The sequence below is a fragment of the Parus major genome, chromosome 3, assembly GCF_001522545.3.
Source record: "Parus major isolate Abel chromosome 3, Parus_major1.1, whole genome shotgun sequence".
Taxonomy (NCBI): Eukaryota; Metazoa; Chordata; class Aves; order Passeriformes; family Paridae; genus Parus; species Parus major.
Window position 1 is genome coordinate 52,833,612 of NC_031770.1, and position 15,491 is coordinate 52,849,102.

Here is a 15,491-nt window from a genome sequence, read left to right on the forward strand (position 1 = left end):
GGACATCCAAGGGCTGCAGGTGGATCGCTGTGCCCCCATGGACCTCCATGGGCTGAAGAGACACAGCTGCTTCCCCATGGGCTGCAGGGGAATCTGAGCTCAGACACCTGAAGCACCTCCTGCCCCTCCTTCCTCACTGGCCTTGGTGTCTGCAGAGCTGTTTCTTTCACATATTCTAATTCTGCCCTTCTCCAGCTTCACCTGGGCAGTTTTCCCCCCACTTCTTAAGTCTGTTATCCCAGAGGCACCACCACTGTTGCACAGTCTTCGCCAGCAGCACATCTGTCTTAGTGCCAGCTGGCATTGGCTCCATTGGACACAGGAAGCTTCCAGCAGCTTTTCAGAGAAGCCACACCTGTAGCCCCTCCTGCTACTAAAACCTTGCTACACAAACCCAGTACAATTCTTTTTAGAAGTAGTGTAGTGTTAATCTTTTACATAAGCAACAGCTAAAGGGAAGGAACTCACAGTAAGATGGGAGGTCTAAATCAGACTGTGACAAAAACCTGGGCTACGTCTTGAATAGTGAGATAGCAGACATGCATCTTGGATTTTTAAAACATTTTCAGAAGCAGATACTGTTAGCTTACCTTCACTTACCATTACAGCACGACCCTCTGACATTTCACTGAATTTTAACAACCCCTTCCAAAGCAAGTCCTGTACCAGAACTTGTAATCTAATGCTAGAACAAGGCAGAGGTACAGTGACAAAGCTCAGAAAGGAAAAACCTCACACTTTCAGAGTACTCAAGTTAAGCATATGTTGTTCAAGAAGAAATAAGGACATGAGAAAAAGTAAGGCTGAGAATATTTCACACCCCACTTGAAATTGTTCACCTTTTAACATGAAGATGAAAATTGGATACATTTGGTTCCCACCACATACAAAAACTACCCTTATCTGTAGCTTGAAGAGATTGAATTCAACAGCTACATTCCTTTATTACTGCAACAGGATTCATTAGACTTCTATGAAGAAAAACAGACCGAAGTGCCAAGAAAAGCTAATCACGAGTCCTCCATTTTAAATTACATTAGTGAATTGATATAAATCTCCAGAGAAACGTCTAATTAACTCCAAAGAAACAAAACAAACAAAAAGCCCACATTCACTTAAAAAGACTAGATGGACCTAAAGTTTTAAATTATGACAAAAAAATCCTTCAGATTGTAGTTGCCTCTTCAGGTAAATTTCAAGTCATATTTTCCAGGCTGCAAAATGGTAAGCATGGTATAAAAGGACACAATTATATCTTCTGGCCTAAATACACCAGTTCTCACACCACCACCGCCTTTGGTAGACTCCTTGACCAAGCATCAAGTTATTTGGAAAAGTCATTTCTCCAAGTGTAAATTAGGGCTCATTGTAACAACTTGGGAACAACGCGTACAGTGCTTTTATATTAATGCATCTAAATCATCAGTGATTTTTAAGTACTGTGTAAGGTCCTATTATCTTCAAATCAATCACTGCAGTTCTCAAAACATGTTATTTCCATTAACATTCCTGCAGGCAGTGTAATAACAAGTCCTTTGCTAAATCAAATTCCCAAACCATACAAAAATTTACATCAGTGACAATAAACATTCCTTACTATACTAATTGAAGCCAGAGGCCTTCTTCTGCAAATCCTTATCCACATGAATGATTGAAGGCAATTAGGCATTATAGCAAGAACTGGCAATCTGTAGTACTGTACTTTCAGATGATAATCATGATAATCAGTGTCTAAACATGATCCTTAAAGAAGAGAAGAATTAAGAAATCATAGCTTGCCTTGGACAAATGTGGTAGGGAAGGGAGAATGGCAATTATCTTCAGGCAGCTAAGAATGTTAGACAAAACAAGTTAAGAAAAAAATTCATCCATCATTCAGTGATATGGTTTTGGCCCAAAACAGAAAAAGAAACAGATCTTTTCCAGACTGTACATGATAAAGTGCAACTAGCTTTCACAATTTAAGGAATTAGACAGCTTTAACCACTTATTGTCATTTAGCATTGTCTGGGCATTTTATAAAATCTCAGTCTGCAGATGGTGACTTACCACATTTAAGCTGAAGCTCTCCTAAGCAGCCGTAAGCATCCATGAGCTTTTCATACTGTCCTTTAATTGTATCCTTTTCTTCTGGAGCTAAGGAACAAAGAGAAAGGCAGGAAACTTAGTTATCCAGTCTTCATAAAATTTTCAGATTGCTATTAGTTCTGTTGCATAGGAACCAATGCTACCTAGGTTGATTTTTCTCAGTCAACAAGACTACAGTACAAAGGTAGGGTTAAAATGCTGTAAAACCATAGAGATTAAAACATGATGGGACAGAAACACCCATCACCACACACCACCCTAGAAGAAAAAAGAGCACTCACTTTATTTTCAAATCAACCTGATCATTAGTAACAATTTTATTCTATGGTACAGCTGCCACATCAGATCCAGAATAAATAAAGAAATACATGAACACATGTAAAATTTACACTGTTCTAAAATAAGAACAAAAATAACACTCAGTCTTGCCATAAGGTAAAATATAATATCTTTTCTTGGTGTACAAAAAAAGAGTTTATACTTCCAGACTCTCAGTCTAATTTCAGACAGAACTGGAATTTTTTTATGTAGGATAACATGATTTGATGTAGACACAACACCAGATGTTGACTTTAAGAGGAATTAAACATATTTCAGTGAAGTAAGAATTAGTTAATTAAGTAAACAAAGGGTCAGATGCTCATGTTATATTTGTGCATTTCTGCAACAAGCAACTTCAATGGGCACATATTGAACATTTCAATATTAAGCCAGACCACAGGTCAAACTTGTCACTGGCTATTTTAACATAAAACCAGCATACTTCCTGAATGAGTAAGTCTGCATTTTGTATCTATTTCCCAATGAGGAGCAAGGTTAATCTTCCAAATGAGGAAAATAGACTGTAACCCTCAAATGTCCTTTTACCTCTTGATCTACAGATAAACAGCAACACAGTACTTTCAGAAATTTGCTATTAATATGCAATCTTATGCTCCTAATTAACTTTAGCAGTTAAAAAACCCCTGAAACCTCTGGGCATAAAAAGGACAAACTGAACTGCTTGCAATGGATGATAGAACAGAAAAGAGACTTCTCTTTATAAATCTCAAGAGGCAAGGTGCTTAGTGAGACACAGAAAACAAATAAATATCCTGTATATTGCTGATGCTTTGAAGTGAAATGAAGGACAATTTCTCTTGCAAAATTCCTTAACAGAGGCAACACCCAAGAGTAATTAAAACATGTTTATCTCAATTTTTGCACTTGTGACAAGTAAAGAAAAGTTGTTTAATTTTTCCTGAATTTTGTTTTTAATACCACAGTTTTAAAACTTACGTACTCTACTTTCTTAGAACACTAAGTAAATCAGGAGAAACTAGCAAAATGTTGATACCACACACACCAATGAAACAAAGCATAAGCAACAGACAGAGGATAAAGTGATTTTATGGGGTAACATAAATCTCAGGACAATAATAATATTTAAATACTCAGTAATGGCACATTTTAAGGGCTGAGATTCTGCAAGCTCAGTTCTCAGGCACTTAAAAAACAATTTCAAAAAACCAGTTTAGACTGACTATAACAATGTTTCGGTCTTTGAAAAAATAGCTCCCTGTCAAGGCTTTCTTAAGTATTAGAATAAAAACAGGTTGAAAAAGGTGATGTTTCACTTTCCATGGCATCTTTACTAAATAGAAAAGAGCAGCAACAATATACTGACATTTTTTTCTTAAATCTGTTCCCTCCTTTAAAAGCTGTCTACATTAAAATAATTGTGCCACTTTAAAATAAAAAGGGAAAGCCAAAACCAAAATTCTTGCTCCAAATACTCCAGCTTTAGGAAGAAATCTAAAACAAGAGAGACACCAAGAGATTCAGATCTGAGATGGATGTGGGAGCTCGTAAAGCCAGGCCAGGCACAAAATGGAAACATTTCAAAAGTCACTTCAAAAGCATGGCAATACTCTTTAAAATAGAATTACAAGTTGGAAAGTTGGCTGTTAAAAGTGTCTGGTAAGAGCACAATCCAAAAGAATGGAATTTATTTCAGTGTGGGATTAGGCAACATACAGCTCATTCCACTACTGGCAAGAAGTACCTGACACTGGCATGTGTGGAACCCACTGGAGTTTCCCAGGTCAAGCCAGTGGCACCACACAAACGTCGGCTCCTGGCACAGGACTTCTCCAAACACTCAGCCAAACAGCTGTGTTTTGCCAGACCTGGTACAGAAACACTGTCGTTCTGGGCAGGCCACTTATGCCTGACATCACTTGTGTCCTGACATCAGTCAGGACAGCAGCACCAGCAGAGCTGCTTGGAAGGAATGAAGGAGCAGGAAAGGAACATGCCAAACAGACACAGCTATGTCTGTGGGTCATGCAAACAGAGAGGCCAGAATGTTTTAGTGCCTATGGACCACATTTGGGGGAGTGGTGTGTATAAATTCCCTCTGTTTAAAGATACCAATGGAATTTGAAGTCTCCTGTCCTGTTACAGTCCTTGGTGTTGCACAAAGGACATTTCTGCAGAGGGCCTGAGCCAGGTTCATATCCTGTTATTAAAAAGAAGTATTTATAAATCTCAAAATCTTATTGAAATCTCAAATAACTGTCATCAAAACCTAAAATATCTCTTAGAGCATTCAAGGAGTGCTAGGACACATGAGTCAGAATCAGAAAGAGTGCGGCAACACAGAGAAAAAAACTTACGTGCTACTTTGCTGGATGAAGAGAGTTAAAGAGAAAAATTTCTGTGAAACACTTTAACCCTTGCAAAACAGGAGGCATACAATAATTCAATGAAACCAAGCTGCAGTAAAATCAATTAAAAGTTACCTTTTCCATGCATAAAATATTTCAGAGCCAAAAAACCTCACACCATGAAAAGACATACAACTACATTATACCATACTGCTTAACCAAGTGTGATTTCCTGCTTGTAAAAGCTGCAATTTCAATTTACCAGCTAGCAGGAACTGGCCAAACATATGCAGTTTCCTTCATTCAACCCTCTTTAGGGCTGAACCCCCAGACTTCAGCAAGAATCAGCACAACTGTCAAGCATATGGACCCCAGAAAGGTCAGTGACTGGAGTAAGAGGGTAGAGAAAGGTAACATAATTCCAAGGACAGACACAGTAGCACCTTCAACTTAAAGATAAAAACTAAGGAAAAGTTCTTGAAAAATAAAAACTCTGAGACTGGGTTATGGATTCTTTTTCTCCCTTTTGATTTTTCAGTCTGATTCTGGAAATGGTCACCTGCTTGGCTGTAGGTACTGCTATACAAATGTAATCTCAAGCATATGTCTAAATACTTTAAGAAACACAGGTTTGGTGTCATGGGATGACTTTAGTTGTGTCATTAAGCATTTGGGGGAAAGAGGTGTGAACTTTCCCCAGAAACGGGGGAAAACTATAATCAAACAGAAATTTCATACCTAAACTCCCATATATACATTACCATAAGCATCTTACCTAGAAATAAGTCCAATGTCTGGTATTAATAAGTTTAATAATTATAAGTTTAGACAATTACCTCCTAGTTGTGTTTTCAGTCATCTGCAGACACATTTAAAGTACTTTGTTGTATTTTCAATATCTTTCACTGCTAAAATCTTCCTGTTGACATCCAATCCAAGCTACACAGGCATTATGAAAGTCAGACTGTATTCAGAAACACCATATAGGCCAAGCAATAAGAGTTGGGAAGAAGTCTGTGGTCAGAGTTACAGTTGAGAGAATCCAAATATTTAAAACACTAAGCAATGTATTTACCAGTTTTCTGGTAAAGTAAGTAAGATGCATTTCTGGTTGAAAACACAACAAACAAAACAGAAAATTGGCTTTTTGGAAAGATCAGATCCCTGGTTTTCTATATTAGATTGTTCTAAATCTTCTTCTAGTGAGAGATTATGTTTGCATACTTGCATGTGCATATATGAAGATATTAATTCACAATAAAAGAATAATGGACTAATGAAACCACCAGGTTTCTACTAGCCAGCTCCATGCTTCTGCAGGCAGTCAAGAAAATAAAAGGGAAGTTCTTAAGTGGTTTCTCTGAAGCTTGGCCATTATCATTATGTGTTTTCTGTCATATATGACTCATATTTACATAGAAACTTGCAGCAGTCACTACAGACATAACCACTACAAAGAATTCATCCCTCACAATCATTACTTGTCTCCTAGCAGAGAAAACAAGTCTTGTAATCAACACTCTACACTTACACGAATACATTTTCCCTCTTCTCTGTACCCAGTTTGCATTCTGACAGTAGTGAAAGAATTGCAACACACTTTTTCCTGTAATCTAAAGCCATGAAATTCAGCCTGAGAAACCATAGCTTACAAGTGCTCACTGCCAGCATAACCAACGAAGACAGGACTTCTGCTCTGTAGGCTGTTTCCACAAATGGAAAAGTTTGAACACCGCTAGACTTCCTAAGAAGAAAACTTCATAGAAGTTTGTGCTAGCTATGTGAATATCCTGGCATAAGAGTAGAAATGAGCCATGGTGGAGAGCTCACTGTCTTGGACAGAATGTAGTGCTCAGAAATACATTCACAGTGTGCTGTGCACAGGTACTGGTGTCTGATTTCCATACTCCACTCAGCAGCATAGCTGTTCACACCAAAACAAAACGAAAGCTAATTGTAAACAGTGACTGTACATAGAGCACAGGAACTGCTTTCAGTACAAAAGAAGAAAAAGATGTACTGGTAAATAACTGCTACTTCCTGCTTTTGCAAGACTTTATCCTGATTTCACTTAGCTGCATCAGAGAACCACAAACACACCTGCAACTGAAACAGCAGAGGAGGCACAGAGCTCCTCCAGAGAGTGTACACACACCTTAACTCCATATAAAGTTTGTCTCTAGTAAACGTTAACTGCCCAGATCTGTGGGTAAAAGTCAGGAAAAACCTCAGACACATTTGCAAAACCACACAGCTTTGAACTTCTGTACTTTCCAGACACCATGGTCATCTAGGATTTAACATAACAGGTGATGTAACATCCTTTATAAAAGCAGCTGCAGAATCAAAGAGCTTGCAAAAAAACCCCAAACAAACAAACAAAAAAACCCCAAAACCACAAAAAACCTCTGCACTCTTTGGCTCTGCCCTTGAGAAAACGTAATATTATGCTGAAATTCAATAGCAGAGTGCTCCTGTTGACAGCTTTTCACTGAAACTAGCTGCCATAAGAAAGTTAAATGACCATACTTTCAGCACTATAGTCTTAGTTTAGTTTAGCTACTGCCTTGACAGAAGTTCAGAACTACTTTGCGCAGTTCACTTCATCTGTAAACCACTCAAAATGTAATGTGTTTAAAGCAGGAACAGCATCTGTATCTATACTCTAAATCAATGACAATTTTTCTTCAGACTTCATGACTCTAGGTTTCTTCCATAAAATATACTGATGTTCTAGTTCAGAGAATTCCTGGAAGAATTGTTTCAGGCTGTCACCCATCCTTCTGGAGATGACTGAAGCTTTAGGATTGCCAGTGGCCAAAAAAAAAAAAAAAAAAAAAAAAAAAAAAAAAAAAAAAAAAAAAAAAAAAGCAGCCTCCAGCAAAATGTGTCATTCCATTCAAAACAGTGAATTTTACCCTCCACCCTACAGTGACATCATGAGAGGAGGAAGAAAAACCCCCATCATCAAAAATACTATTTAACTTTCAGTAGAACAGAAAACTGTTCTGTTGATATCACAACACTATACAGACTAAGGTGTTTAGGGATATGCACCTAGGTTTCCTGCAGTGATTCTGGATTTCTTGATTTTTCCAAAAGTTTTTTAGTTTAGGTTGCCATTACAGGACAAGTGCTCTCATTTTATAAATTGCTGACATTCAGGCAATTAGACATCTTTACAATATTTCTCCACTACTGATATCAAAGACGCAAATATTTTTCAGGTATTAAATCTCTGCATGCAGTAAGGAAATTGTGAAACATAATCAATTTGCAGCTAAAATTGTCATCATTATCTTTATAACATATCAAGAGAGGAAAAAGTATAAAGTCATCTATTCACAATACAGCATCAAATTGTTAGCTTACATGTTTGAAAGTGTTTATTTTAATGAGTTTGCCAGAGGTTTACAGCCTGTATTGACACTGTGTCTGTACAAGTGTGTGGTTTTTCAGATTTCTTTTTTTGTAACACCACTTCTTCTAGGACAATTCTCACTCCCTTCTGCCACTTGAACTAGGTTAAATTCAACACTGTCTTCTAGTACAAAATTATCATAGAAGCAATTAAACTTTCTGCAAGTGCAGACGTCATGCCTGTTCAAGGGCAGAGATACTTGGTAATTATGGAATAATGAACAATGACTAAAATTTGTTCTCAGGCCTTTACTGTCCATCTATGATTATTCCTCTCTACAGTTCTCTTTACACAAGGGTGCAATTGCAAAACTACATAAACTGTAGTAACTGCAGCAACTTAAGTGCTCCAGGTATACCAATCTGCTTTTATTTAGTGTAGAGGTTTGCATAAGGCACAGTTGTGTAACTCCTCCTCACCACAGGTATGCAAGTTTTAAAGAACTTTATTTTAGAAACAGAAAACTAGACAGAGAGGCCAAAACTAACACAATCCTAGGACTAGTATGTCTGAAACCACACATATACAAAGTTTATATTAACCTCCCACTGTCATGTTCTATGGTTAGTAACAACCTAAAGGCAAGTCAAACAAAACAGAATGAATATTGTTTCTGTTACCACCCTGCTGTGAGGAAGCTTCCTCTTCACAATTCTTCTAAATTCACCAGCACAATACCTACTACTGGCTTTCCCTTCTTTTCTGGTCCTCGGCTGCATAAACAACAGAAGTTATCTAAACGGGTTCCACTGGACAAACTAGCTTTTCCTACAATACAGGAACCCACCCAGGAAGGAATAGAGGACTCAAATGAAATAAAATGACAAAATTATTACCATGCAGTGGGCTGGATGCCAATAAAGACACGATTACAGTTATCTCAAGACATGACAGTGGACTTCCAAAGGGCATGGCAAACAGGCTTGTACCCTATACAAATCATTACTTCAATATTCTTCTAACACATTTTAAGAGAGAGTGTATAACGTCTATAAGCACAGAATCACAAAATCATAAAATATGTCTAAGATCACTGAGCCCAACCATTAAACTGTACCACTGTGTTCATCATTTAAACCATGTTTCCCAACTTCTACATCTGCACCGTTTTGGATCACTTCCAGGTATAGTAGTTCTACCACTTCCCTGAGCAGCCTGTTTCCATATGCCTGACTATCCTTTACATGAAGAAATTTATCCTAATATCCAATCTAAATCTCCCCTGGTGCAAGTTGAAGCTATTTCCTCTTGTCCTGTCACTTGTTACCTGGGAAAAGAGGTGAACCCTCACCTGGCTACACCCTCCTTTCAGGCAGTTGTAGAGAGAGTGATAGATAAGGTCTTCCCTGAATCTCCTTTTCTCCAGGCTCAACAACCCCAGCTCCCTCACCTGCTCCTCATAGGACTTGTGCTCCAGACTCTTCACTGGCTCCATTGCCCTTCTCTGGACTTACTTCTATTTTGAGATAGACCAGGATGCCATTGGTCTCTTTGTTCACCTGGGCACACTGCAGGATCATGCTCAGATCTATACTGAGAAGCACCACCAGGTCCTTTTTAGCTGGGCAACTTTCCAGCCACTAAATAATTTCAGGTATAGCAATTCAAATGGGGGATGGCAACACTGGGGGACAAAAAACTACTGCATGTTGATGATTCCTTTAATTAGTGAGATTTCAAATATTTCCAACCACATACAGGTTGGCTAGATGATTACTGGACTCTCCATTTTATTCCTGCACATTGGCTTTAGGAAGTGGAGCTGCTTTAGATTTTTATCAGAATAACAAAATACAGACCAAACCCCATTGATATCTATATTGAGTTTTAATGTCAAGAAGTTTTAGAATCAGGGAAAGTGAGTAATGTGCTGCTCAGCACTAAATAACCGAAGAATTTAGAAAGAATGGAACCCCCAAAATATTGCACAATATGAAACGCTAATAAAATAAAACAAACAAAAATCCCCACAGTGTGGCAATAACATCTTTTCCATGACTGGTCAAAATTTTCCCACTATCAGAACTATTCTTGTGAAAATCAGCTGTCCCTTGATGACCTTTCTGGCTTTCTAAAGTCCCCAACACCTGAAAATCAAGCATTTTAGTCTGCATGTCCTGCCAGTGTACATTGTGGAAGATTCAGCTGAGTGGACCCAGATCCTGACGTGACATTGTGACTGACATTGTACAAATCACAATGTACACACAGATCTTACTACATCAGTTTGAACTGCTTGAACACGGACTCCTACAATGCTGTGAACAGCAGCATGATTGCAGGCACAAGTATTATGAAGAAAACAATTCAAGAACACAGCACAAGCATGTGCTCCCCTACACTGCTTTTTGCCCTTAACATTCTCAGTCACCTCATTTCTCTGTGTCTGCCTCAACATTAGCAACATCAGCATTGCATTGATTCATGTGAAACAAGTATCAAAAGCACAAGATGAGACAACCCTGAGCACCTTTACGAGACTCCTCCAGTAAGAGCCAGACACTCAGCAACCAAATACCGTTCAAACCACAGGGGCACCACAGCAAGAAACCAGGGTTCTTTTATGGGACACAAGATGTCAAGTCAGTCATCCCAAAACATCTCTGCTGTGAACTGGCTGTCTTCACTGGTGGTTAGTACCTGATGTAGCTGAGTAGAAACTTCCTCAAGTGCAGTGGACCTTTCTCCTTTACCTGGGCCCTCTTCTGCAGACAAGGCTGCAGAGAGTAAGTCTTGTACACTAAACGTGCCCTGTGCCGAGACCCCATCGCCACCAAGAGCCGGGTGGCCTCTCCTTATTCTTCTACTCCGGCTGCTGGTGAGGAGGCTGAAGACACAGAGCAGCGATGGGACACGGAACGGGGGGAGATGATGGCCAATCCTCCACTCACGGCACGTACCGGGGATCACCCAAATGCGCCAGCAAGCGGCCAAGCCTGGAGGGCCGCGCTGGAAGTCGGGGTGTCTGTGAGGCGAGGCGCTCTTCTCAGCCAGCATCCCACTGGACGTGGGTCTGTGCGCTCTCCTTCCTCTCTCCATGCCACGCAGGAAAGCGCCCCAATGCTCCTGGGCATCGCCTGCTGCCGTCGCACCCCAGCGTCCCTTCAGAGGCAGAGGTGCGCACCCACGGCCCCCCATGGCCCCCACGGCCGCCCCCACACGAACTTACTGAGCGCCGCCACGGTGCCGGCCTCCAGCAGCAGGCAGTCCTGGCGGCTGCGCGCCTCCAGCAGGGCGCTCGGCCCCGGCTCCTGCTTCCAGAGCAGCCGCAGCCCCTTGCTCAGAGCCATGGGAGCCGCCGCCGGCGGGGAGGAGGGCGCAGGGGTCCCGGTGGAGGGGGTGGCGAAGGAGCCTCCTTCCCGTCGGGCGCACGGCTCGGGGCTCGGGGGCCGCCGGCAGCCCCGCGGGAGCTCCTCCGGGCGCCCGTCCCCGGTCCCGGCCGCTTCCCGCAGGGAGGCGGGCCAGGAGGGCGGCCGTGCCCCGCTGCCGCTCGCCGGTCACCTCAGCAGGCCTCCGAACGCCTCCGCGGCAGGGGCGCCCAGCCCAGGCGAAGGAAGCGGAGCGTCCCCCGCGGGCGGACCCACGGCTGCGTCCGCCTCCTCGGGGAGCCCCGGCTGCGGCCAGCGGGGCGGGAGCGACCTTCCCCTTTGCTCTCCGCCTTTCTCTTCCCACCCGCGGTAAACTTTCCAGAGTAAACTTTGTCCCTCCGGCTCCGCGGCCCCGGCTCCTCCCCCTCCGGGACAGGTAGACGCCGCCGGCGGAGCTGCTCCCGCCCTGCCCGCGGCTGAGGGGAGGAGCGGCGGCCGCGCTGCCGAACCCGGCGGGGCGCTGTGGGCCCGGCCCGGACGGGCTGTCCCAGCTCGGCTGCTCCCGGCCCGGCTTGCCCCGGCCCCGCGGTGCCGCTCTCCACCCCTGTGAGTGGCGAAGGTCGCCGTCGAGGCGCCGGGAGCGCGGCCGGCCCAGCAGCGCCTTGAGGCGCCGGAGCTGTTTCCTCCAGCTGCTGCCCGGGACAAGCCGCGCTCCTTCCCGCTTCCTGCGGGGGCGGCCGCCCGAGCTCCCGGCGCCGCTCCCCGCTGGCAGGGAGCTCCCGTCGGGGCTGCTTTCCGACTGTGCGCTGTCCCGCGATAGAAAGAGTTTCGGGCAAAGGCACAGCGCACGTGTTCTGGTGTTGCAGGGTTCCCATCACAATTCCCTGATGAGTCCGTGCAGGGTTGAGTGCAGGTTTTTTTTTCCGGAGTTCACCCATAAGGAGTGGATTGAGGAGGTAGGCACAGGTACGCCTACGTGTTCGCATGAGAGAAAAACTCTCTGTAACCTCTAGCGGGAAATGTAGTCCTATTCATACACGGCTAAACCAAGCAGAACTCTAATTTTTTAACACCACGAATTTTAACTTGAATTAGGATGTAAGAAAACGGCGAAATTCAAAATGCCCAAACTATCATTTGCTGTTGTCTCACATTCACGTTGAGATGGTCGGTCATGGCTGGGCGCTGCCAGGTGGAATGTCCCAGTCCCCGCCTTCTTTGAACATGATGGAAACAAACTGAAAAGCAAGTACTGTCTTTCTATCACACACATCTGATTTATTTATCTTATAACCAGTAGTAATTCCGAAAGTAATTCCGAAATTTTTAAGGAGACACCATAAACCATTTGTTTATGGTGTCTCCTTAAAAAAACACTTTGTAAGGGTCTGATACTGAAAATAGGATTGGTGTTTGCATAGGGCTATTTCCCCCCGTATCCTAACCTTTGATTATAGTATGTAGGGTGAAAATTAAAAAGTACTGGGTAAAGCAAAAGAAATGACCCAGAAACTGTAGAAATTAAGTGACCAGGATGAAAAAAGCAAGACAGCACATAGCTCAAAGTTTGGGAGTTTTAGAGGATGTAAGAACATAGATTAATTTTAAACATGCTCAATTTTAAACAGAAAAGGGATGCATTTCTAACAGCTACCCAATGTGAGTGGCAGACCAAAAATCAGCTTATGTCTTTGACATCTTTTACTCTTTCCCTAGAGAAAAGTGCTCAATCGAGATGAAAAAGTATTGCTTAATCAGTGCTGCCCAAGAGAGTTGTATTACATTACTTTTAAAAGTTGCCCTGGAACATTCACTTAGGTGCTTAAAATTAGCAGAAAAAAAAAAACCCACAGCCTTTTTTTTTTCTTTTTTCTGTGTGTGTGTGTCTTTGTCTTTGAGGAATAATTTTTCACAGTCCCCTTTAAACTCCATCATGAGAGCAAACTCTCGCTGGGAGGATACAGGTATGCCCCTCTTTATTGCCTATGTTTTAACTCCTTAGAAATTTTTGTCATTAGCTCTTTTCACTGCAAATTCCAAGAGCACACAATTAGGATTGTTAATAAAAGGTTTGTTGCCAGATTTATTGGGTAAAATACTGAAGAAAGGATTGGTGCACCTGGGATAGTATTTTTTTAGCACCCCAAGTCATTGTGAGGCAATAAGGATGTGAGAGAAAAACTCATATGAAGGTGGCAAAATGGAAAGCTTTAGCAGTGTGTATGACACTTGTATGACATGGCACTGCTTCATAGGTGGCTCTCTGATTGAGTCTGTTCTAATCTGTTACAAACACATCTCTTCAGTGTGTTCCAGTTGCAGTACATCCACTCAAAAAGCATTAAGTCAGTTAATTAGGCTTTGTGTTAGAAACACAAGCCTGAGAAAGCAATCAGAAAATGGTGAAGAGTAGCAGTAAATAAAACCATTCATTTTACAAGCCTCCTTCACAAAGAGTGACATCCAAATTTATGGCTCCTGTAGGAACCTTCCTCGATATATTTGGAATGTGTGGAAAAGTGTTCTCTTGGTAAGATCTTTTCATCTAACCAGACTATGTTTCAATGCACGGAAGTCCATTCTTAAGAGAAAGTGTTGAGATTGACAGATCATCTTTTAGCAGACATTTGGAGTTGAGCTGTCTTGCTCTGGACCTTGTGTATGTGGGTATCATGGAAGCATTAATTCCTGCATTACATTTGAGGAGCCCCTCAGGTGAAGACATTCCCTCTTGCACAGCACTTGTTTTCACCCAGGCTGTACACCCTCATTACCTCCTCAGCAATTATTCATTTCATCCTCCTTTCTCTGTGGAGTTTTCCTTCCTTTTAATCTGCCTTGACAATTCTGTCATCCTAGCTTCTTTGCCTCTCTTCGCCCATCTTTGGTTCTTTATCACTCTTTCTACCTTTAAGCCGTCACAGATACTTTGCATTGCTTTCTGAATATTCTCACAGCTAAAAAGTGGGGGGTGATCTGTTGCTGCCCTTGCAGCCTTCAGCTGGGAGAAACAACAGGTCAGTGGGCTCTCTCTGCTTTCAGCATGCATGGAATAGCGGGACTGTTTTGGAGGGTGGAATATCTCTTGTCTGCAGCAGTGTCCCTTTGCTTACCTTTTGTCTTTCCAACTCCTTTTCCAGCTCCTGTCTTCACAGAGGCAGGGAGATCCTTCTCCCTCTGTATCAGAAGGGGAGCAATCCTCAAGGTCTATGTTTGCTGACTGTGGAACTATGTGAAATGCAGCAGTGGTATGTTAGGGGCAGACTCCATAGTAGGAGAATGCAGCCCTCAGCTACTAAATCAAATTCAGTTCCTGTTAACTTACCTGTGACATAAATTGTGTTGAAGACAATGTCCACACTGTGTTTGTGCAGATTTTTAAGCATTCAGCTGTTACCTCAGCAGCAGAAATCGCTTCAGTGTAATTTCCGAGCACTTCTATCTTTTTCAAAGTCACTCCATTTGGCTTGAATTTCTAATCCCTTCTCCTACCCAGCAGCTTGTTTACCTTGGAAGTGTTGCTATGCATTACAATGACTCCTGCTCCTAGGTCCTTCTGGTAATGGATGTTTCCAGGGTCTGGATAACTGCCTCCCTGAAAAAGAGTCCCGCATGCTGATCTTAGCAGGTGGCATTGTTTGTTTGTCTGAAGACCATCTGAAGAGGAACAACAGGGATGTTGCAAAACAGAGTCTAGAAGAACTGGATAGAGAAAAGAGTATTTGGCTTAGCTGTCTGCTCTCTGTCTGGAATAGCTGTGTGAACCCCATATCCTGGACCTCCCTGGGGTATAGGATGGGTGTCCCCGTAGTATTACTTGTCTGTCTTTGTGTGCTATTGAATGAACTTTGCAATCTGGGGCACTACAAAATAGTGATACACTGTGATACAAACAAAATATACTTTTTTGGTGATACACTGTAGAAACAAAATGTACTTTGTCCAATATTATGCTACTGAAATAGCTTTTTTAGTAACTTTTTGAAGCTCTGAGATTAAATATAAGTTTACATATGACGGCATTTC

General features: G+C 42.1%; 1 protein-coding gene across 1 annotated transcript in view; it reads right to left on the reverse strand.

Annotated features, from left to right (window-relative positions):
* Positions 1–11,542, reverse strand: part of SYNJ2 (synaptojanin 2) — a 66,156-nt gene extending 54,614 nt beyond the window's left edge. Inside the window, exons 1-2 of the mRNA XM_015621581.3 lie at positions 11,327–11,542; positions 2,050–2,136 (exon numbers count right to left, since the gene is read on the reverse strand). Of these exons, the coding sequence (XP_015477067.1) occupies positions 2,050–2,136; positions 11,327–11,447 (208 nt within the window). The 5' untranslated portion in view covers positions 11,448–11,542. The remainder of the gene's footprint in view (positions 1–2,049; positions 2,137–11,326) is intronic.
* Between the last annotated feature and the right edge of the window lie 3,949 nt (positions 11,543–15,491).